Raw genomic sequence first — 24,792 nt, forward strand, 5'->3', positions numbered from 1 at the left:
AGTTTTGAATCTTGCGTTGTTTTATATATTAACTCATACTGTTCCGTGCAGTGAAAGTGGCTCATGTGCGCCAATACATTACACGGTGGCTTTAAAAAAATGCCCATTAAAGTTGTATCTCTTTTATGCTAAAACACGACATGCCATGCATACTGTAATCAAACACAGACTATTCTGGAGAAGGTAGGGGCTCCTTTTAAACAGCATTTTGTACCATGGAATCGGTACATCAAAAATCTCTTCCCAACTTTTTGGGAATCTGTATGGCACAGTTGTAAACATCCTGGTCCTCATATGAAACTGGTATACTTTCCTATTTATGCTATTTTTATTCCTCCGCCAGTTTTGATCCTTTATATTGGGCAGACAGACCAGTTCTCTACCTCCACCTGCCTCCTCCATTTTTGGAGTAATGCTGTAATCAATTGGTTGTACTCTTGGATTGAGCAGACCTTCCCGTACAATTCTGATAACTCCATGGACATAACTCTACCATTCCAATTTACAATATAATTCAAGAATGGGCCAGCATCCCCGTGGAATGCATGACACCTTGTGGAGTCCATGCCCCGACTAATTGAGGCTGTTCTAACGGCAGGGAAGGGAATGGGAATGTTTCCGTTTTTTTTTCTTATTTCTTGTTTGTTTCACAATAAAACATATTTTCCATCTTCAAAGTGGTAGGCATGTTGTGTAAATCAAATGATACAAACCCACAAAAAATATATATTTTAATTCCAGGTTGTAAGGCAACAAAATAGGAAAAATGCCAAGGGGGTGAATACTTTTGCAAGCTACTGTAAGTACTTTACATCACTGAATTAATGGCCAATGAGAAGGTTTCTTGTATTCATCCTAGTGGACCTGGGAAGCTCTCTTGTCTGTCTGTCTGTCTGCTACTGTGACTCAAAGAGAAAAGCCACTTTCCCCACTTGTGGAATGATTTGATTTCTCCTTTCTGTGAATCTCCTGAACATCTTGCTTTTCAAAATGCTGTTTAAAAGGAGCCCCTATCTTCTCCAGAATAGTCTGTGTTTGATTACAGTATGCATGGCATGTCGTGTTTTAGCATAAAAGAGATACAACTTTAATGGGCATTTTTTAAAGCCACCGTGTAATGTATTGGCGCACATGAGCCACTTTCACTGCACGGAACAGTTCTACTGCACTGCACTATATTATTATATTAGCCCATAATCCCACTTAGGGAACTTTTAACGTTTTGCCCCCCCATTCTGGCTGCAGTACAGTGTATTATGAATGTAGCACTGCATTTATTTATTGTGTTGATGTGAATGAATCTTAATTTCCTGCTTATAAGAGCACATAGATCCACCAGAGCTCTAGCATCCTGTTGTGCCTGCCTGGTCTCTTTTTGTGTCTCTGCTCCTATATGGAAAGATAAACAGGGATGGTCTTTTATTACTGAAGAAAACATGCACGCACGTACACACACACACACACACACCTCTGTGCTTAATGAACCACCGCGTTACTACAGGAAAAGGAGGGCTGAGCACGCCCCCATTCAAATCGACAGGGCTGTAGTGGAGCTCCCATATGAAAAGATAAACAGGGACTACTTGCATTAAACCCCCACTTTTTTTACGCTGCTGCTACTCGCTGTTTATTATCTATGCATACTTACATGTACATATTACCTCAATTACCTTGACTAACCTGTACCCCTGCACATTGACTCGGTACCAGTATCCCCTTTATATAGCCTTGTTCTTTTATTGTGTTACTTTTTTAAACTTTATTCAGTAAATATTTTCTTAATCTTATTTTTCTTAAAACTGTATTGTTGGCTAAGGGCTTGTAAGTAAGCATTTCACTCTAAGGTCTTGTTGTTATTCGGCTCATGTGACAAATAAAATGTGATTTGATTTGATTTGGTTCTCATGCAGGTAAAACACCCAGGCACCAACAGAACGAGTATATCCTGTACTACTACCCTGTGCTTCAAGTCTGTCTGCTTTGATGTACAGTATATTTGATCACGCAAACAGATCATTTCGAACATTTGTTCCCATTTAATAATTAAAGTTACAGAAGATTAACAAGACATGCTGTTTCTTTGCTATATAGCCTAATGCTACTGTGTAGGCTGAGTTTTATTACCTTCGTTGACGTAATTATTATTTTCCATAGCACAGGAAATAGTCATATAACACCCTATCTCCCTGATATTCGAGCCCACAAAGAGCATTGCTAATGTTGTTTACTGTTGGCATAGATATCCTCTGAAGTGTCGTTGAAATTAGGCTATAGAACCTTAAGCCAACACTTCACTACAGGCACTTTACACTCTTAGAATAAAAGGTACTGTCTAGAACCTTAAAGGGTTCTACCTGGAAACAAGAAGGTTTCTTCTATGGGGACACAAAAATAGTGCACTGGGCCTTTATTAGCAGACCGATATAGACCTCTGTACTGCAGGCAAAAAAAAAATTGCATCTCAGCTTTGGCATAAAAAGGTAGTTGTGTAATTAAAAACAGTATCTTGCAGGATTCAATAGTTGGAATTGTAAGAGTTGTAGCCCTGTCCCTTTCTCTGCTATTGTCATTCTAATGGAATCCAGAGAGAACAAGACCCTGTCCTCAAAAATTTGTATCGAAAGATGCAAAGTTAGGGGGAAAAACACAAAACATCTACACCAAATTAAATATTTTTCTTGGAAAACGACCACTTTTTGTGCAGTATTAATTTACCATCCTTACAAAGCAGCACAAATGACTGTATTGTACATAGGCTGGTCATCTAGGTTTCTACCTGTGGACTTTCCATCACCATGAAGAAAAACAATGCACAATACAGTAATTGAGTACATTGAGACATCAAGTGGTTTGTGATGTGTTAATGTGGCTCAGTTGGTAGAGCATGATGCTTGCAGTACTAGGGTTGTAGGTTTGTATCCCACGGGGGACCAGTACAGAAAAGTATGAAAATGTATGCACTCTACTGTAAGTTGCTCTGGATAAGAGCATCTATTGAAAAGGAATGAATAGACCATTTCAGTTTTCCCATAGAAATAAGTTGCATTTGCAAAGTATTTCAAGAAACTGGAAAACATATATCAAGCAAGTATTTTTATATTAAGTATTATCAGATTAACTGTTTTGTACAGATAACTATCAGACTGTTACAAATGTTACAAATGCTGGTAAACACTCTATTTTCACAAAAGTAGTACACTAGTCCTGTATTAGAGGACCAATATAGAAGTCTTTAGCTCGGGTATTTCTTTTCCTGCTGCATCTCAAACTGGTACATCGTTCAAAGGCACTTAAATATTTGACTTGCCATTCACACTCTGATTGAATTGGATTTAACAAGTGATATCAATAAGGGATCATATATTTCACCTAAATTCACCTGGTCAGTTTATCTCATGGAGAGAGCAGTTCATAATGTTTTGTACACTCAGTATAGAGCAACCTAATAGCAATTTGAGGCCTCCATTGATGTCCTTGTTTGACTTTACAATAGTATCATAAATTATGTTTATCCAAAAGCACAATATAATGAACAAGTGATTCCAACATGTCATATTGCAACTGTCCTCCTCTAACCAGCTGTGTTGTGGTGACACTGTTGCCATTTCAGAGCATGGAGGCTGAGGAGACACAAGGTGAGGAGGGAGGGAGGGGGTAATGTGTATTACATATTCAAGCTGTATGCATACAGAGGGATCTCAGTGATGAATTTTGTACATTCCTCTTATATTCTCCACATTCATATTGCAAACCCTCCCATCTGTTTAGATCCACAAACAACTTCTGTGTGCTTTTGTCCTTTGAAGTAAATTTCTCTTGAACTGAACTGTTTGTTTTTATTGGCCCTACAACACACGTTAAATAAAGTCTTTAAATCCATGAACATTTCAAATCTATCTGTGTGTCCTAAAAGAATGCATTTAGTAAAATCTCTAATGGTAGTACCATTGTTTGCATGTCTGCATTGGATGCAATGTCTTCATCCTGAGTTGGGGAATATGAGCGATAACCTTTTAAAAGATGGCAGTACTTCCCAGGGCTGATATGCTGTAACATGGCCTCCATTAAAGAATCAAGGGCAGCAGAACGTTGTGTGTGTTCGTGTGTGTGCATTTAAAAAAAAAAATTTAACCTTTATTTAACTAGGCAAGTCAGTTATTAAGAACAAATTCTTATTTACAGTGATGGCCTAGCAAATGGCAAAAGGCCTGCGGGGATGGGGGCTGGGATAAAATAAAAAAAAGTAGGACAAAACACACATCATGACAAGAGAGACACCACAACACTACATAAAGAGAGACCTAAGACGACAACAAAGCATGGCAGCAACACATGACAACACAGCATGAGAGGTCTCCTCTCTGGAATAGCCCGAGGGGCATGACAGGTTTTTTGACGGGCCCTCAGTAGAAGCAGGTGGTTAGAATTGAGAGGCTCAAGGTCGTTGGGGTCGTTGGTCACCGTTGTTAATGGCCTGTCATTTATGATTGCCTCGACCTCGCACAGAGCTGTTTGCAACGCCTCGTCATCCAGTGCACAAAGGGCAAGAAGATTGCATACCAGAATAGTATAGACATCAAGAAAGCCAGTCAGTTGATTATTAACACGTTTTTCCAACACTTTTGACAAACAGAGCAAAATAGAAATTGGCCTATAGCATTTAGGATCAGCTTGATCTCCCCCTTGAAATAAAGGACGCACCATGGCTGTCTTCCAAGCAATTAGAACCTCCCCAGAGAGGAAAGAGGTTAAAAGGTCAGAGATAGGCTTGGCGATGATAGGGGCTGCAACCTTAAAGAAGAAAGGGTCTAAACCATCTGACCCAGATGTTTTTTGGGGGTCAAGTTTCAGGACCTCCTTTAGCACCTCAGACTCAGTGACCGCCTGCAGGGAGAAACTTTGTAGCGGGGCAGGGGAAAAAGAGAGAGGAGCATCGAGGCTAGTCGCATTAGAAGGGGTGGGAGATTAGGAAATGTTGGACAGGCAAGGAGGCATGGCAAATAGGAGTGCTCCTTGTCAGTAACAACCAACCACATCATCATTCCCCAGGTTTTAACCGTTTTCCAGAACTTCTTGGGGTTAGACCCACAGAGAGAGAACTGCTCCTTAAAATAACTAACTTTGGCCGGTCTGTCACGTCCCTGTCCGGCCTCTAGGTCACCAGGCTGCTCGTTACGGCGCACACCTGTCACCATCGTTATGCGCACCTGCGCGTCATCAGAATCACCTGAACTCCATCACTTCCCTGATTACCTTCCCTATATACTGTATGTCACTCCCTGTGGTTCCTTCCCCAAGCTCCATTGTTTCTGTTTCAGTTTCATGTCTGTGTGCTGTTAGTGTTTCTTGTTTTGTATTATGTTCTGTTTATTTTATTAAAACACTCACTCCCTGAACTTGCTTCCCAACACTCAGCGCACATCGTTACACTTCCGGGTAGCCTGAGTGCACTTATTTCTCATTTGCCTGAACGAGAGCCAGTCAGCTTCAGTATGTGTGTGCCAAGCCTTTCGCCAATTGGAATTCTTGAGGTGGAGTAACTCTGAAAGATCACGGTCGAACCAGGGGCTGAACCTGTTTTTTGTTCTCATTTTCTTTATGGGGCGTGTTTGTTTACAATACCACTGACAATATCAAAAAAGAAGGTCCAAGCATCTTCGAAAGAGTGGATCAAGCTGATTCTATACCAATTTACAGAGGCAAAGTTATGAAGGAAGGCTTGCTCATTAAGGTCATTACAGAGAACACCAGACTGATACCTATCAGGATAATTTGTGAGGAAAACATCAAGGAGAGTAGCCTTTTCTGGGTGTTTGGAGTCATACCTTGTAGGATTGGTAATAATCTGAGGAAGATTCAGGGAGTCCCATTGCTTTAGAACTTGGTCAAGTGATTTAGGCATGTCCAAGTTTAAGTCACCTAGCAGGACAAATTCAGACTTAGTGTAAGGGGCCAGGACAGAGTTTAGAGCAGGTAGGGTCCAGGCCGGTGCTGATGGTGGACGATAACACCCAGCTACAGTCAACAAAGAGCTATTTGAGTGTGTATTTCTGTGTGCAGACAGAAGAGGAGAAGAACGGTGATTTATACACAACCTAAAATGGAGGTGATTTATCTGGGGCCATTTACTATGCTTTCGGGAGGGCTAGATGGCATTTTATCCCTGTTAGAGCTACAGTAGGCTAGAGCCAGGGGGTGAGGGGAGACGTTTTACTGCATGTCTGTAGAGATGATGGCAGTGTGGCACTTTGGATTTCAAGTTACAAACAAAAGGATGCTTCTTCGTTCAAGCATATACAACTTAGACTTTCTAATATAGAAGATGGAAAATTAAAATGTTCCTTATAATTGCTCTAATTCTATTAACTTATAAGTGCACTAAATGAAGGCTATTGTGTGTGCAGTAAATTCAAGATATCATGTGAGTAAGTGCGAGCAAGTGCGGTCAAACCAAGACTCCTCGTAGGCCCGACTTCCTCCCTCAAATTACCTTTCCTCCTCCCGTAGCCACCGCACCGGCTGCAAGGGGGGTATTCATCACCAATAATGGCTTCACACTAATAATTCAACTAATAATGCTCTGGTTATTGTATACAAATTGGTTATTTGGCTCTGTAAGGCCTGGGTGTCGGAGTGCGAAGTCAAGCGCAGGGAAACAGCAGGTGCAATAACAACTGTTCTTTAATGAACACGGAGAAACTAGGCCACCCTACTAACACACTGGGTGTACTCCTCAAACAACCCCAGACACGGGGGAAACGAACACAGTCCAGTAAACACGAAGAACGAAACAAACACCACTCTTACTAACAAACAATCCCGCAAAAAGAAACGTGCGGGCCGGCTGACTAATAAAGCCCAACTAATTACACCTTAATACAAAACAGGTGAACCCAATAAACACATAGGGAGGGGGAGAAAAGGATCAGTGGCAGCTAATAGGCCGGTGACGACGACCGCCGAGCGCCACCCGAACGGGAAGGAGAGCCTGCCTCGGTCGAAGTCGTGACAGGCTCTAACATTCCGGCCCCTAATTGTAAAATGCACAAAATGCATAATCAATTACCTAAAATATTTAAAGTAGAGCCCATAACAACAAAAATTATACTGCATCAGAGCCTAATCGTAATTCATAATTGTCTAAGGTCCTATATCGACCTAGATGTATGGTTGTATGTGGGTGCGTGTCGGTGAAAAATCCATAGTTCATGAGCTCGACATCTTGGGTTGCATGTCACTTAAAGATGGAGGTTGGAGCTCAACATCAGGCTTTTTTCATAGGCTTAGTCTGCCTCAATGAGCAGACAGAGCTTGGTGATGTGCCTGGCTAAAATGCTAGTCTTTGTCCTAACTAAGACGCTCCGGACTAGGCCTTTAGTCCTTGGCAGGGCCTTCACCACACGTCCCAATAACCATGAGTTTCTTGGAGCTGTCTCATCCATGATGATGACCAGGTCTCCAGGAGTGAAATTTCTCCTAGGGTTATTCCCCTTGCTCCTTTCCTGCATCAATGGGAGATAGTCCCTAACCCACCTCTTCCAGAAGAGGTCGGCAATGTACTGCACTTGCCTCCACCTTGTCCGGGAGTACAGGTCTCCTCTCTGGAATAGCCCGAGGGGCATGACAGGTTTTTTGACAGGCCCTCAGTAGAAGCAGGTGGTTAGAATTGAGAGGCTCAAGGTTGTTGGGGTCGTTGGTCACCGTTGTTAATGGCCTGTCATTTATGATTGCCTCGACCTCGCACAGAGCTGTTTGCAACGCCTCGTCATCCAGTGCTCGTTCTTTGAGGATGATGCTAAATCTTCTTCACTAGCCCGAATCGGCATTTCCCATACTCCTACATGGTGGGCTCCTGAGGGAGGATTGAATGACCATTTTACGCCAACGTTCCGTAATGTGTTCTGAATCTTCTTGTGATCCAGTTCTTTTAGGGCCCCTGCTAGCTCCCTTTGTGCACCCACAACGTTTGTGCCATTATCAGTCTTGATACTAGGCACGGGGCCTCTTCGGCAGATAAATCTATACAAAGCATTAATGCAGGAAGCTGTGTCTAAGTAGCTAGCAACCTCTAGATGGTTTGCATGACAAGCAAGGCAGCTAAAAGGCACACCTCATCGTTCCACAAGAGAGCAGACTAACAGTGGAATGCTTACTTATGGGCCCTTCCCAACCATGTAGAGAGAAAAAAATAGAAAAAATATTTGAAAAATAATAACACAAGGAATAAGTAATGATAACTTGGCTAGGGTAGCAGTACCGAGTCAATGTGCAGGGGTACAATGTAATTGAGGTAGATATGTACATATTGGTAGGGATAAAGTGACTAGGCAACAGGACAGATAATAAACAGTAACTACAGCTTATGTGATCAGTCAAAATAGTTAATGAAAAAAGGGTCAACGCAGATAGTCCAGGTAGCTATTGGTTAAATATTTAACCAAGCTCAGGCTTTGCCTGACGACTCACTCTGAATTTAATTCCGCAACTCTATCAAACAACACATACATTCGGTCTGAAACTTCCATCCAAGAAGTCGTTTGTGTGACTTCAAAATAAGGGTTGTTGTACATAACAAATTCCTCACGGATTGGATGGTCTCTAACAAATCTAGCTAATCAGAGTATCAGAGTTGTTAACGTCATTATGTAGGCCAGCTCTGGCTGAACCCAACGGTTTCTGGGACCAATCAGACTGGTCAAAATGTGTTTGCATTCTAGAGATCGTCGGGAGGGAGGCAAATCCAGACTTATCAAGGAGAATACATGTCAGTTGGCCGGAGCGATGTGGATGTGTAGCCAAGGTAAACTCAGGCTGCTAGCAGCCCCAAACCACCCCCGCCATCATCACCAAATAGCCATCTGTTGCCCCATAACCATTGATATGCAGGAGTCATAAAAGGGGTTGTATTGTACAAAAAGTATTTATATTTCCCCTCTCTGGCTGAGCAGCATATAGTGTCTAATTAACATGTCTGGGCTGAAAATTGCTCTGGTCTCCCGCAACACCAATTTGGTCTGATAATAAAGTGACGGAATAAACAAACTCAGCCTCTCGCCAAGTGCTTGTAGAGACAGGAGAACAAACATAAAGAGATGATGAACAAGACCAGAAGACTGCTATATAAAAAACATAAAGCACTAAGTGTTAAGGCTTAGTTCTGCTTCCACATTTCATTTTCCTCTCCTCACAAAATGCATGTTATGTCAGGTTGCCATGCTGTATGATAATTGGTTAATGGCTGGTTTTGGGAATTGAGGTGTTATGGAAAATAAATAGGCTAACTGTGCGTTGACTGTTTTGTGTTTCTGGTGCATGGCGCTTTGTTGAAAAATATTCCACCTCTGGAATTTCCGTAGAGATTCAACTGTCTCATTTTGGAATTTTAAACGACTGTTGGCAACTGCTGGCGTTTCCTTGGCAACTGCGTGGAAGATACAGTAGATATCTATAGAGAATACTGTGGGTTAATAAATATTATAATACAGTATATAATAATATAATAATAATATATGCCATTTAGCAGACGCTTTTATCCAAAACTACATGCATACACATTTTACGTACAGGTGGTCCCAGGAATTGAACATACTATCCTGGCATTGCAAGCGCCATGCTCCAATTGAACTACAGAGGACCACCTTTAAAAAGTGCTCAGCCAACGAAATTATCACAACGTGTGTCCATTTAGCAATTTCCTGCATTCTGACTCCTAGTTACCGGTCCATGATATTTTATGCAACAAAAACAATTTGGTCAATTTTCCTTATAATTTGTAACTGCCTGAATTTTATTCAATCAAATAGCTACCCTGTCCTCCACCATAATACAGTCTCTCTCTCATCTGTAAGCCCCCATGTCTATGTGGTAAGGAAGTGGAACTTAAACACAGTGAGATGCCCCCATTGTTTGACTGCAGGCTGATGGAGCCACATGTCCTTTCACTAATGCTGTGTTTTGGTGCTCTCCGTTTCCGTCAATTCACAATCACAGCTACGGTGAGAGGAGAGAGACAAACAAAGACCAGGGAGAGGTGTGTCAAGAACAATCAGGTATACAGCTGGGAGAAGATCAAGTAGGTTCTGATTTCCGATGTGTAGATAAATAACTATAATTAGGTACAGCAGGTTTCAGGTGGGGTAAATGTGTTTTTAATTTAATAGTATGAGGGTGTAACCAGTAACCCAATAAAGGAAATATGGTGGGCAGTCATACACTGTATGTCTCTGAGTCCTATTTGAACATTCACTGCCTGTTCTTGCGTGCTTGCCAAGCAGAACTACTGAGAGTTTTGCTCAAAGTGTTCCTGCTTTGTAGTTGACTCGTTGAGAGTCATTTTGGAGCCGGTTTCTGTGAAGTGGAAAATAGACGAGGGCAGTTCATGTTGACTCTTTAGGTAGTGTGGCCACTTGGTCGTCATGGCCACCCTCGACTTGTGAGTCATGTCATGCCAAGGCAGATGATGGTGCCACGTAGGCAAACTGCTGTGGTAGTTGACGCCTTTAACATTTTCACGTGTGAATTCCAAATATCTCTAACGGTCACCCCAGAATACGTTTTTTTTATGGCCGTAATATCAGAATGCACTCACTGTCCCAAAATGTGATTATTACGCAACAGGACAGTTAACCTGCGCTGCCCTCAAACCAAGGCACAGTGCCTGCTAATTATCTATAGGCTATGTTTCAACTTGTCAATTTCAAATATTTCTGTAACAAGTTTTATTTTCTAACATCAGTTTGAATTTAGGTGTGTTCCACCTCTGCATTCATTCACATAGAAGTAGCCCATTTCACTGTTGCGGACAATTCATGTTTGAGGCTTCACTGAGCCGGACAAACTTCTCTCTTCGAGAAGAGCCCAAGCACTTCCCCAGTGTTTCCCCGGATCAAGTATGCAGACATTTGCAAATCTACAGTCAGAACAGAACAAATATTTTCCCCTGGCACATTTTCCGGCTGGTGCCCCCATTGCCTTCATTGTTGTTTTCCTTGCTAATAACAACTTTGGACATGTGTACATTCCTATCAAAGTATGTATGGAGCATAATGCATTTACTGTTTTATTCACGTTTTTAAGTTCTGGTGACAAATCATGCATTCCAGTTCTTGTAAAGACTGTAATGGGCACATATAATGTTTGTAAAATACTTTTTGGAAGGTTGTACTGATTATTATGAGCTAATGCTGAGCTAAATACCAGCTATGTCGGGCACCATGTTTGCTGACATCATACAATGCATTCTGGTTGTCACATAAATGTCTGTCAGACCAAAGATGTTACAACGAAATGAGGTGAAGTGATGGTTTCAACTAAATCTGGCAACCCTGTTTAGCTTTCACAGTAGGCTTCTATTTGGCTGGTGATCTGTGAGGTGATAACATTTCATTTGCTTTGTGATTTGTCAAAAACTGTAAACGACTTGTCATGTAATTTGCTCCGGTTCTTGTATACAACTGTAACAAGTACATCAAAGATTTGCCATATGCTGAAAAGCAGCCAAACTATGTTCATATTTTTCAGGCAATGGGCACAGCCATCTTTGACTTTGACTTTTTTTTACAAGCGTTTTATAGTGGATGGCAGTCTGGCATTAGGAAGTTTTCGCTTGTCAAACATAAACAAACATGGCTGCCATAAAGATGTTACCTGCTGTTAGCTTTTCTAAACAATATTACATTTATCCCAATATTGCAGTGCTTACCAGAGATGTGGTACATTGTAAGTCGAGCTGTTAGGTCGCTAACTTATGTTTAGTTTTTTGTCAGCGCAACCTATTATTTAGACTGGTTTATGGAATGAGTTTGGCTGTGAATGTGATTGTAAGGGGTGCGTAACTGGTGGCAGGAAAGTCAGACGCAGGAGAGCAGAACTAGGTAATAGCCGGAGCAGTTTAATTGCAAAACCAACGGCATAAAGAAATAACAAACAAAGGATACAAAACCTGACGCGCACCAGTAAACATGTGCACAAGCACTTACAACAAACAATTCCACACAAAGACATGGGGGGAACAGAGGGTTAAATACACAACACTTAATGAGGGAAATGAAAACCAGGTGTGTAGGAAAACAAGACTAAACAAATGGAAAATGAAAAGAGGAACGACGATGGCTAGAAGACCGGTGACGCCGACCGCCGAACACCGCCCGAACAAGGAGAGAAACCCGACTTCGGTGGAAGTCGTGACAGTGATGCTTGGATAATGAGTGTGATGCTTGGATGATGAAGTTCGCATTTATCTTTTACAATAAAACATGAAATTGAGGAATAAAGTTGCGAAGACCTTTATTTCCCATCAGTACAAAACTTTGTTACGGTACTTTTTATACAAGAATGCTGTTTAGACGCGCTTGTTGCGTCATAGGTTCTGTTGCTACTCTTCCAATCACATATTTGCGATGGTACGCTGCAGGGACCCCTCAACAATGATCACAAATATGTGATCGCACGCGTCAAAGGGTTAAAGTTGTTCAATAGGCCCAGGTGATATCAGGAAATTCCATCAGTTAATAATATGTCAAAAAATATATATAATTGGCACAACCACATGGCTGATTTATGATTGAATATCTGTCTCTCTCTCTCTTTCTCACGCTCTCTCTCTTTCTCTCTCTCTTACTCATGCACATACACACGCACACTAAAATCCCAAATGGACCAACACCTATGGTAATGAATAGCTATCTGCGAGGCTAAACTGCACCCCTGGAGTAATGAGTGTGTTACGAAGGACTGTGTGTGAGTCCCAGTGTGATATCTTTCTTCCCACAAGAGCCATTATGCTCACCTCAGCACTAAAACACACAGGCAGAGAGAGGAAGGACACACTGGGCTTTAGATCCAACGTGCTGCTATTCAAGGAGTGGGGCATTACATTTCAAACAGCACCATATATTCACTCTCTCTCTTCCCGTTATATATAAAGACACTTAGCTCCCATTCACTCTCAGTACCTAAAGTCCTGACCCAATGAACAAGGCACTGTATGCCGTAAGTGCCCAAACCGGTGCTTGGTTTTCGAACATATGTGTTTTGTACTGTAGATTTTTCCCAGGTTTTAAGTACAGTATCATGGTAGATACTCATGGCTGCATGGATCTTTTGTAATCTTAAACCTTTGTGGATTAGCCCTGATGCTTAGAGTTGTTGGTTTCTCATGTCTCATGTGCATAGCCTCCTGTACAGTCATCGTCTGGTCTTTTAGCTCTGTGTGTCAGATACTGGGAGAGGAGCCTCCTAGAACAATGTTGGTAGGACCGACGCTGGGGATGAGAAGCAGGTACGGGGAGTCAAACATTTAATAGGAACAGACCTGTAACTGGACAGAAACAGTGTCAGCACACAGGTATACAAGGACATATGAACATTAATGCAGAAGCCGGGAACAGAGCGAGTAACCAGACAGAATTAGGGAAGGTATTGACAGAGGTGATTGAGTCCACCAGGTGAGGGGGGAAGGCAGGTGTGCGTAATGATGATGGCAGGAGTGAGCAATGCTTGGGAGCCTGGCGTCCTGGAGCGCCAGGGGGGAAGAGCGGGAGCAGGTGTGACAAATGGGAAGGTTCTGGGAATGCAATTATGGCCTGCTGTACTGTAGTCTGAGTGATCATTTGGGAGGGAATTCTAATAATTTTTTGAGGGAGAGATAGAGAGAGATTGAAAGACACACATACAGCCAGAGAAAGAATTCATAGTTCTCCAGATGGAAATGCTTGTTACAGGCAAGTCACAGATTTCAAATGAAAACGATTAAACTGTCTCCTTCTCTGTATTCAACACTTGCATACTACCACTTATACCCCTCATATCCCCCTCTGTGCAAGACAGCTGTATCCATGACAACAAACAGACACATGAACGTGCAAACACACACAAAGTAAATTAGATCGGCACAAACACACACACACACAGCTCTTCTCCAGCCTGCCTCTTAGGGGGGTACATGTGCATATGAAGATCTTCAGTCGTCTTTCTTCCACTCCTCCTGCTGCTAGGCCGCTTCCGACACGAAGCCCAGTCTCCTGTCACTCAAGGAAACAGCAGTGTTGTTCGACCACGCAGTTTCTTCTCCTGCAGTCTGCATGGTGAGATACAATACCGTTCAAAAGTTTGGGGTCACTCAGAAATGTCCTTGTTTTTGAAAGAAAATCTAATTTTACGGCCATTAAAATAACATCAAATTGATCAGAAATACAGTGTAGACATGTTAATGATGTAAATGACTATTGTAGCTGGAAAAGGCAGATTTTTTATGGAATACACTGCCTTGCAAAAGTATTCATCCCCCTTAGCGTTTTCTTATTTTGGTGCATTACAACATCTAATTTAAATAGATTTTTATTTGGATTTCATGTAACACACATGTACAAAATAGTCCAAATTGGTGAAGTGAAATGAAAAAAATCACTTGTTTCAAACAATTTGAATAAATAAAAAACGGAAAGTGGTTGAAGCCCCTAAATAAGATCTGGTGCAACCAATTACCTTCAGAAGTCACATTATTAGCAAAATAAAATCCACCTGTGTGCAATCTAAGTGTCACATGATCTCAGTATATGATGATGTCAGTTTACCTGTATACATAATCTCAGTATACCTGTTCTAAAAGGCTCCAGAGTCTGCAACACCACTAAGCTCGGGGCACCACCAAGCAAGCGGCACCATGAAGATCAAGGAGCTCTCCAAACACATCAGGGACGAAGTTGTGGAGAAGTAAAGATCAGTGTTGGGTTATAAAAGGCCCCAGTTATGCACCGGGGCCTCCCACTCCTCTTTCTATTCTGGTTTGAGCCAGGTTGCGCTGTTCTGTGAAGGGAGTAGTACACAGCGTTGTACGAGATCTTCAGTTTCTTGGCAATTTCTCGCATGGAATAGCCTTCGAGTTTCAGAAGAAAGTTGTTTCTGACCATTTTGAGCCTGTAATCGAACCCACAAATGCTGATGCTCCAGATACTCAACTAGTCTAAAGAAGGCCAGTTGTATTGCTTCTTTAATCAGCACATCAGTTTTCAGCTGTGCTAACATAATTGCAAAAGGGTTTTCTAATGATCAATTAGCCTTTTCAAATGGTAAACTTGGATTAGCTAACACAACGTGCCATTGGAACACAGGAGTGATGGTTGCTGGTAATGGGCCTCTGTACACCTACTGTATGTAGATATTCCCATAAAAAATCTGCCATTTCCAGTTACAATAGTCATTTACAACATTAACAATGTCTACACTTGTAACGGTTTTCTTCCGTTGGTGAAGGAGAGGACCAAAATGCAGCGCGGCTAGTGTTCAACATGTTTAATAAACAAAGAGACGATAATGTGAACACTATACAAAATACAAAATAACAAACGTGAAAACCGAGACAGTCCTATCTGGTGCAGAACACAAAGACAGAAGACAACCACCCACAAACCCCAACACAAAACAAGCCACCTAAATATGATTCCCAATCAGAGACAACACAAAACACCTGCCTCTGATTGAGAACCATATTAGGCCAAACATAGAAACAGACAAACTAGACACACAACATAGGATGCCCACCCAGCTCACGTCCTGACCAACACTAAAACACACAAGAACTATGATCAGAACGTGACAACACTACATTTATGATCAATTTGATGTTATTTTATTGGACAAAAAATTTGCTTTTCTTTCAAAAACAAGGACATTTCTAAGTGACCCCAAACTTTTGAACGGTAGTGTATGTGGAAACTCCTTCAAGACTGTTGGGAAAGCATTCAAGGTTGAGAGATTGCCAACAGTGTGCAATGATGTCATCAAGGCAAAGGGTGGATATTTGAAGAATCTCAAATATATCAAATATTTTCATTAATTTAACACTTTTTTGTTACTACATGATTCCATGTGTTATTTCATAGTGTTGATGTCTGCACTATTATTCAACAATTTAGAAAATAGTAAAGATAAAGAAAAACCCTGGAATGAGTAGGTGTTCTAAAACCTTTGACCGGTAGTGTATGTGGATGACTCAATATTTTACACGTCAGGTACTACAGCAACTGAAATGACTGCAACACTTAACAAAGAGCTGCAGTTAGTTTCGGAATGGGTAGTAAGGAATAAGTTAGTCCTAAATATTTCCAAAACTAAAAGCATTGTATTTGTGACAAATTATTCACTAAACCCTAAACCTCATCTACATCTCGTAATGAATAATGTGGAAATTGAGCAAGTTGAGGTGACTAAGCTGCTTGGCCTAACCCTGGATTGTAAACTGTCATGGTCAAAACATATTGATACAACAGTAGCTACAGTAGCTACTGCTATAGTAACAGTAGCTAAAATGGGGAGAAGTCTGTCCATGATAAAGCGCTGCTCTGCTTTCTTAACAACACTATCAACAAGGCAAATCCTACAGGCCCTAGTTATGTCACACCTATACTATCGTTCAGTAGGGACTTGGGAAAATTGCAGTTGGCACAAAACAGGGCAGCATGGGTGGCCCTTAAAAGTACACTGAGAGCTAACATTAATGACATGCATGTCAATCTCTCATGGCTCAAAGTGGAAGAGAGATTGACTTCATCACTACTTATTTTTGTATGAGGTGTTGGCAAGCTGACTGTACCGAGCTGTCTGTTTAAAATACTTGCACACAGCTCGGACTCCCATGCATACCCCACAAGACATGCCACCAGAGGTCTCTTCAAAGTCCAGAACGGACTCTGGGAGGCGCAGAGTACAACATAGAGCCATGACTACATGGATCTCTATTCCACATCAGGTAACTGATGAAAGCAGTAGAATCAGATTTTAAAAAAAGGTAAAAATACACTTTATGGAACAATGGGGACTGTGAAGAGACACACACAAAGGTATAGAGTAGCATGCATACGAATGCATTGTGATATTGTTGTATGGTGGTATCAAACATTTGGTATTGTAGATATGTAGTAGTGTAATAATGTTATATGTTGTACAGTTTTATATGTAATGATATTCGTCTTCGGATGAAGAGTAGTCATCGGATCAAAGCGCAGCATGGCAAGTGTTCATGTTATTTTTATTAGAACAGAAACACTAAACAAAATAACAAAGAGAGTGAAACGAACCAGTCCTGTAAGGTGCAGCAACACAAAACAGAAAACAACTACCCACAAAACCAACATGGAAAATGGCAACCTAAAAACGGGTGTGGCTGAAATACTTTTGTATATATAGTGTATAGATCACTAATAGAGTCTTAATAATTTATCTGTGGAGCTAAAATCCTCTGTTGACACAGAAATGTAGAGTTGTGTATAGTCTGCATAGCAGTAAAAAATCAATGCCTTCTGATAACGCTGCCAAGGTATAACATACAGTATTTTCCCTGGTTGACACAGACATGCTCAGGAAAGTGATATCACAACTTAAGCATTCTCCCGGTCTTCTTGATCCTACACCCACTACCTTTTTCAAAACAGTTTTTAATTACATTTCTGAAGAAGTGCAAGCTATTGTTAATCACAGGCACTTTACCCACTGAACTACTATAATGAAGAAAAGTAATCTAGATTCTTCCGCTCTTAGCATTCTCCAACCTTCCATTCTTAAGCAAAATTCTAGAGAAATTGGTTTTCAAACACCTAAAATATTGTTTAAGTGCCAAACAATGTTCCCTCTAATACTGCGCGCGTGCACGACCGTGCACCTCCTCCAGGATTGCTGCGCAGATGAAATGCCAGGCTGTGTAAAGACACAAGAGTTTGAACATCAATGAGGTCACCCCTTTAGTTTGCAATAGATCAGTTGTTCCCAAACTTTTTATAGTCTCGTACCCCTTCAGACATTCAACCTCCCAGCTTTGTACCCCCTCTAGCACCAAGGTCAGTTTCTTTGCCATCATTGTAAGCCGGCCACACACACCTCATATGATACATTTATTAAACATAAGAATGAGTGTGAGTTTTTGTCACAACCCGGCTTGTAGGACCAGGGCACAAATAAAAATACAATAATAATCAATAATTTTGCTCTTTATTTAACCACCTTACATGTAAAAACGTATTTGTTCATCGAAAATTGTGAATAACTCACCACAGGTTAATGAGAAGGGTGTGCTTGAAAAGATGCACATAACTCTGCAATGTTGGGTTGTGTTGGATACTCTGCAATGTTGGGTTGTACTAAATCACTTTCCACACACAGTCTGTGCCTGTATTTAGCTTTCATGCTAGTGAGGGCTGAGAATTCACTCTCACATTGGTACGTGGTTGCAAAGGGCATCAGTGTCTTAAAACCTCTTACAGCTACCCCCCCCCCCCCCCCCTTTCTTTCAATTTCCTCCTGAAGACATACCCAAATCTAACTGCCTCTAGTTCAGGCCCAGGAGCAAGGATATGCATATTCTTGGTACCATTTGAAAGAAAACACTGAAATTTGTGTAAATGTGAATTGAATGTAGGAGAATATAACACAATAGATTTGGATTAGATAATACAATGAAAAAAACATATGTTTTTTCTTTTTAATTGTTGTATCATCATCTTTAAAATGAACAAGATAAAACAAACATTCAGATATGAATATGGGGACAATTTCAGTGAAAAACATAAGAGGGCAACAGTACTTGTGCAAAGTTTCAGAATGATAACTTCCAAAATGAGTGTGCTACATGACATTTATCATGAAGTCACCCAGGTGTCCCACACAAGTAGCCCAAATGTACCCAAGTGGCCAAATTGGTGAAGGTATACATTTTGAAACAAATAACTATGTACAAAATACCAAAATGGTATTCTAACACACCCCCCCAAAAAATGGAGAAAAAAAAGATTGAAAAAAAAATATATACATTTACAAAATAACATGGGTAACTATTTACACACTTTCAATATTTAGAAGACCCTCAGTCCTCTATCAAATCAAATCAATTTATATACCCCTCAAGAGTTACTTGTTGTCTTCCAATCGGTTTCTTTGGGTCAATACATCCCGCGAAATGACCCATCAAGTTTGGTTGTGTTACAAACAAACAGTTGATTGCAAGGAAACCAAACATGACTGGATAAAGTCAGGTTTAGTCTGTGTATTTACGTTGAATGTTTAGTCAAAAATTGAATGACACGAAATTCAACGAGATAAGCGTTCACAAAATGTTTCGTGTTAGGCTATAAAAATGGATTTAACCGAACAAAAGACCATTCATTGTGTAACAATGAGCCTGGGATTGCAAACAGAGCAAGATCTTCAAAGGTAAACAATTTATTTCATTGCAATCTGTGATTTTGTTACGCCTGTGCTGGTTGAAAAAGTATTTTGGTATGGGACTCTGCTCAGATAATCGCATTGTATTCTTTCGCAGTAAATCCTTTTTCAAATCTGACAACGCAGTTGGATTAGCAAGATTCTAAGCTTTTGAAGCATGTGAGACACTTGTATTTTCAGGAATGTTTAATATGACTATTTGTGGCGATCACCGTATGTTGTCGAATTTAAACCCGCATCAGGTATCCGTAGATCAGAGAAGTTAACAGCGCGATTTACCAAGGCAGGATACTCTGAGTGCAGCCCAATCCAGAAATCTGGCAGTGGCTTCTGATTAAATAAAATTCACAGAACCGCTTGTTGCAATTTCGATGAGGCTCTCTTGTTCAGATATCGGTAAGTGGACTGGAAGCAAGGCATGAAAGGGATAACAAATCCAGTTGTTTGTGTCATCCGTTTCAGGAAAGTACCTGCGTAATTGCACACCCAACTCACTCATGGGCATCGCTATATCACATTTGACATTGTTCATAAGCTTGAGTTCATTTGCACACAAAAAATCATACAATGATGGAAAGACCTGTGTGTTGTCCTTGTTAATGCAGACAGAGAAGAGCTCCAATTTCTTAATCATATCCTCAATTTTGTACCGTACATTGAATATAATTGCAGAGAGTCCCTGTAATCCTAGCTTCAGATCAATCAAAAAACATCACCCAGATAGGCCAGTCGTGTGAGGAACTCGTCATCATGCAAGCAGTCAGACAAGTGAAAATCATGGTCAGTAAAGAAACTTTAAGCTTGTCTCTCAATTCCAAAAAACGTGTCAATGCCCCTTGATAACCAGCACACTTGTATGTATGTTGTAAAAGCGTTACATTGTTGCTGCCTGTATCATTGCATAATGCAGAAAATACACGAGAGTTCAGGGGCCTTGATTTAACAAAGTTAACCATTTTTACAGTAGTGTCCAACACGTCTTTCAAGCTGTCAGGCATTCCTTTGGCAGCAAGAACCTCTCGGTAGATGCTGCAGTGTACCCAAGTGGTGTCGGGCGTAACTGATTGAAAGCGCGTTACCGCTCCACTATGTCTCTCTGTCATGGCTTTTGCTCCATCATTACAGATACCAACACATCTTGACCACCAAAGTCCAATTGATGTTACAAAACTGTCCAGTACTTTAAAAATATCCTCTCCTGTTGTCCTGGTTTCCAGTGGTTTGCAGAAAAGAATGTCTTCCTTAATTGACCCCTCATAAACGTAACGGACATATACAGTGAGGGGAAAAAGTATTTGATCCCCTGCTGATTTTGTACGTTTGCCCACTGACAAAGAAATGATCAGTCTATAATTTTAATGGTAGGTTTATTTGAACAGTGAAAGACAGAATAACAACAACAAAAATCCAGAAAAATGCATGTCAAAAATGTTATAAATTGATTTGCATTTTAATGAGGGAAGTAAGTATTTGACCCCTCTGCAAAACATGACTTAGTACTTGGCGGCAAAACCCTTGTTGGCAATCACAGAGGTCAGACGTTTCTTGTAGTTGGCCACCAGGTTTGCACACATCTCAGGAGGGATTTTGTCCCACTCCTCTTTGCAGATCTTCTCCAAGTCATTAAGGTTTCGAGGCTGACGTTTGGTAACTCGAACCTTCAGCTTCCTCCACAGATTTTCTATGGGATTAAGGTCTGGAGACTGGCTAGGCCACTCCAGGACCTTAATGTGCTTCTTCTTGAGCCACTCCTTTGTTGCCTTGGCCATGTGTTTTGGGTCATTGTCATGCTGGAATACCCATCCATGACCCATTTTCAATGCCCTGGCTGAGGGAAGGAGGTTCTCACCCAAAATTTGACGGTACATGGCCCCCTGTCCATCGTCCCTTTTAATGCAGTGAAGTTGTCCTGTCCCCTTAGCAGAAAAACACCCCCAAAGCATAATGTTTCCACCTCCATGTTTGACGGTGGGGATGGTGTTCTTGGGGTCATAGGCAGCATTCCTCCTCCTCCAAACACGGCGAGTTGAGTTGATGCCAAAGAGCTCCATTTTGATCTCATCTGACCACAACACTTTCACCCAGTTGTCCTCTGAATCTTTCAGATGTTCATTGGAAAACTTCAGACGGGCATGTATATGTGCTTTCTTGAGCAGGGGGACCTTTCGGGCGCTGCAGGATTTCAGTCCTTCACGGCGTAGTGTGTTACCAATTGTTTTCTTGGTGACTGTGGTCCCAGCTGCCTTGAGATCATTGACAAGATCCTCGCAACTCCACGAGGTGAGATCTTGCATGGAGCCCCAGGCCGAGGGAGATTGACAGTTTTTTTGTGTTTCTTCCATTTGCGAATAATCGCACCAACTGTTGTCACCTTCTCACCAAGCCGGTTGGCGATGGTCTTGTAGCCCATTCCAGCCTTGTGTAGGTCTACAATCTTGTCCCTGACATCCTTGGAGAGCTCTTTGGTCTTGGCCATGGTGGAGAGTTTGGAATCTGATTGATTGATTGCTTCTGTGGACAGGTGTCTTTTATACAGGTAACAAACTGAGATTAGGAGCACTCCCTTTAAGAGTGTGCTCCTAATCTCAGCTCGTTACCTGCATAAAAGACACCTGGGATCCAGAAATCTTTCTGATTGAGAGGGGGTCAAATACCTATTTCCCTCATTAAAATGCAAATCAATTTATAACATTTTTGACATGCGTTTTTCTGGATTTTGTTGTTGTTATTCTGTCTCTCACTGATCAAATAAACCTACCATTAAAATTATAGACTGATCATTTCTTTGTCAGTGGGCAAAGGTACAAAATCAGCAGGGGATCAAATACCCTCACTGTAGATGAGTTTAGGTCAGCAATAGGGAGGTACTTGCTCCTACAAGAGCACACCACATGTAGGCTAAATTTCAAGCTGTCTTTGAAAAGCCAGTTCAGGTAAATAAAATTACTTCGCCACCATGTCCTATTTATTGCCTTATCTTACGTCATTTGCACACACTGTATATCAACTTTTTTTCCTACTGTATTATTGACTGTATGTTTTATTCCATGTGTAACTCTGTGTTGTTAATATGTCGAACTGCTTTGCGTTTATTCTTGGCCAGGTCGCAGTTGTAAATGAGAACTTGTTCTCAACTAGCCTACCTGGTTAAATAAAAGTGAAATTAAAAATAAATAAAGATAAAAATAGCTTATGTCTTAATTAAAGGGTCAGTGTTGTATTTTGAGACAGGCTTGAATATGCAAATAAGCCAATAGGCAGAGGGTAGCCTACGTTGTCTAATTATCTGTATGGTAATAATAATTAATTTCATTTTGTAAAGTGGTTTCTTGCATCATACAACACAATACAATGTAATTGTAATTGTAACAAAACCTACAGTATTTGGCCCATGGTGTTACAGACCAGGTACAAAATAATTAATTCATGTCAAGCCCTTCATTATGTAAAGACATGCAATGTAGGCCTGCATTGAACACCACAAATACTGTAGGTTACTGTAGGCTATATCATAGAAATCAAAAGCTATTTCCATGTGAAAATGTTATGGGATTTGCTCCATTGGTTCTGTTGGTAGGCCTACTTTTTGCTCAAAATAGCCACAATATGCTATTGGCTGCTGTCTAAAACTGTAAGGGTACAGCCTCAATGTTCACTGTAAACGTGCACCGGAAGTTCAAAATTCTCACAATGTACAAGTTTCCACTCACAAGACCAAACATTTGCTCACAGAACCCAAAAATGTTAGGGAACTGTATTTTTGAAGAATTACAATCTGGTTTTCGTGCCCAACACAGCACAGAGATAGCCTTAGTTAAAGCAATACATGATCTTAGAAATGCCAAACAGATGCCAAACAGCTCTCTGTCCTTCTACTATTGGATTTAAGTGATGCATTTGACACTGTTGACCATGATGTCTTTCTGGACAGACTGGAGAGGTGGTTTAGGACCTATTTAACCGGTCAAGAGTTTTTTTTAACAGCCTTGGTGAACATAACTCAGAGAAAATACATTTCACATGGGCATTCCACAAGGTTCAATTTTGGTTCCGGTATTGCTCAGTTTATATTAAATCCATTGTGCCTTTGCGTGGTAAACTAGGGGACATATCATCAAACGTCTCATCAGGTCTTGCTTGACTGATACCCACCCTAATGTTTGTTATCTTATCTCTGAAATATGCCGCAAACGCATCACATCACAAGTTCACATAAGTTTGCAGTGGTAGGATTTATAAGGCATCAATGGTCGAGAAGAGCACTCTCAGATTATTCTGATTATTAGTGATTATTAGTAAAATTTGCCTTGGTATATATGCCAAGTTTCTCTCTCAGAATATCATAATGGACCTACAACTTTGACTTTCTCCACTTCCGCTCTGCCTTTCTGCAATTTCTCTTTTATTTATTAGTTTCCTCACTCATCCAAGGGGTTCTCCATTTGGATGTGGCCTTCTTTCAACTTTACTGGAGCTATGGCATCAATGGTTGCCCTTGATTTGCTATTAAAGTTATCAACTAAATCATCACAAGAGGAAGGCAGAATAGGTGATGGAGAATTGTTCATACACTCAATAAGTTCTGATAGTGTTTCTTAATAATGCGTTCAGTATTACCCTGTGCTATGGGCAACAGGATATTAAAAAAATACATAGTGGTGATCAGATAAAGCAACATCAACAACAGAGGATATGGCAATAGAAAGCCCCTTGGTAATAACCAGGTCCAGAGGATGGCCATGGTTATGGGTGGGCTCAGTAACATGTTGGATAAAGAACTCCAAAAGAGTCATAAATTCAATGGCCTTGGAGTCAGTCTCTTTGGCAACATGAATATTAAAATCACCCAACACAATGATTTTATCATAGTTCATAATTTAAGGACAATAGACAATAGTTCAGAGTAATCAGTAAAGAAAGTAGGTCAGTGCTCTGGTGGCCTGCCAATACAGGGTTATGGCCAACACTGGTGGCTGACGTTTAAACAGAATAGCATGATGCTCAAAAGACCCAAAGTCGCCAAATGAAATGTCCTTACAGCTGAGAGCATTAGTAGGAATAGAGGCTGTTCCCCCACCCTTTTTCCCTTTTCTGACAGAGTATGAAAAGCTGTAGTCCGGGGGGAGGCTTCAATAAGAGCGGCACTACATCCTGAAGACCATGTAAGAAACATTCAATCAACGCATGAAACGGTTTTACTGGTGATTGCTCTAACATTTAAAAGTGCCATTTTCAATGAGTGTGGGCCACTGTCCCTGGGTCATCTGCCTCGAGGTAACCAATGGAATAACAACCAAATTATTAACGTTACAACCACGTTTTCTGACAGTCTCCAATCTATCAGAATGGTAGGAGATGACAGTTTGTATAAACTCACTTGAAGGCTGAGTTAAAGGAACATAAATTAGGTTCCTCACAATAACAATAGTGCCATTTATATAGGAGTTGATATGGTTTCCAAGTCCTCTGTTGCTTATTCTGACATGGAGAACTGGAGCACTGCCAGACCCTGTCTGTCAGTCTCTAAAACAGTTTGCGATGTTGCTGGAAATAATTCTGGAACCGCTGCGGTTAGGGTGA

At 40.9% G+C, this 24,792-nt stretch overlaps 1 protein-coding gene across 1 annotated transcript in view; it reads left to right on the forward strand.

Annotated features, from left to right (window-relative positions):
- The window catches only part of LOC139555889 (sterile alpha motif domain-containing protein 5-like), a 28,098-nt gene extending 13,382 nt beyond the window's left edge, over positions 1 to 14,716 (forward strand). The window contains exon 2 of the mRNA XM_071369250.1: positions 14,609 to 14,716. Within this exon, the coding sequence (XP_071225351.1) occupies positions 14,609 to 14,716 (108 nt within the window). The remainder of the gene's footprint in view (positions 1 to 14,608) is intronic.
- Positions 14,717 to 24,792: the final 10,076 nt, after the last annotated feature.

The sequence above is a fragment of the Salvelinus alpinus genome, chromosome 27 (assembly GCF_045679555.1).
Source record: "Salvelinus alpinus chromosome 27, SLU_Salpinus.1, whole genome shotgun sequence".
Taxonomy (NCBI): Eukaryota; Metazoa; Chordata; class Actinopteri; order Salmoniformes; family Salmonidae; genus Salvelinus; species Salvelinus alpinus.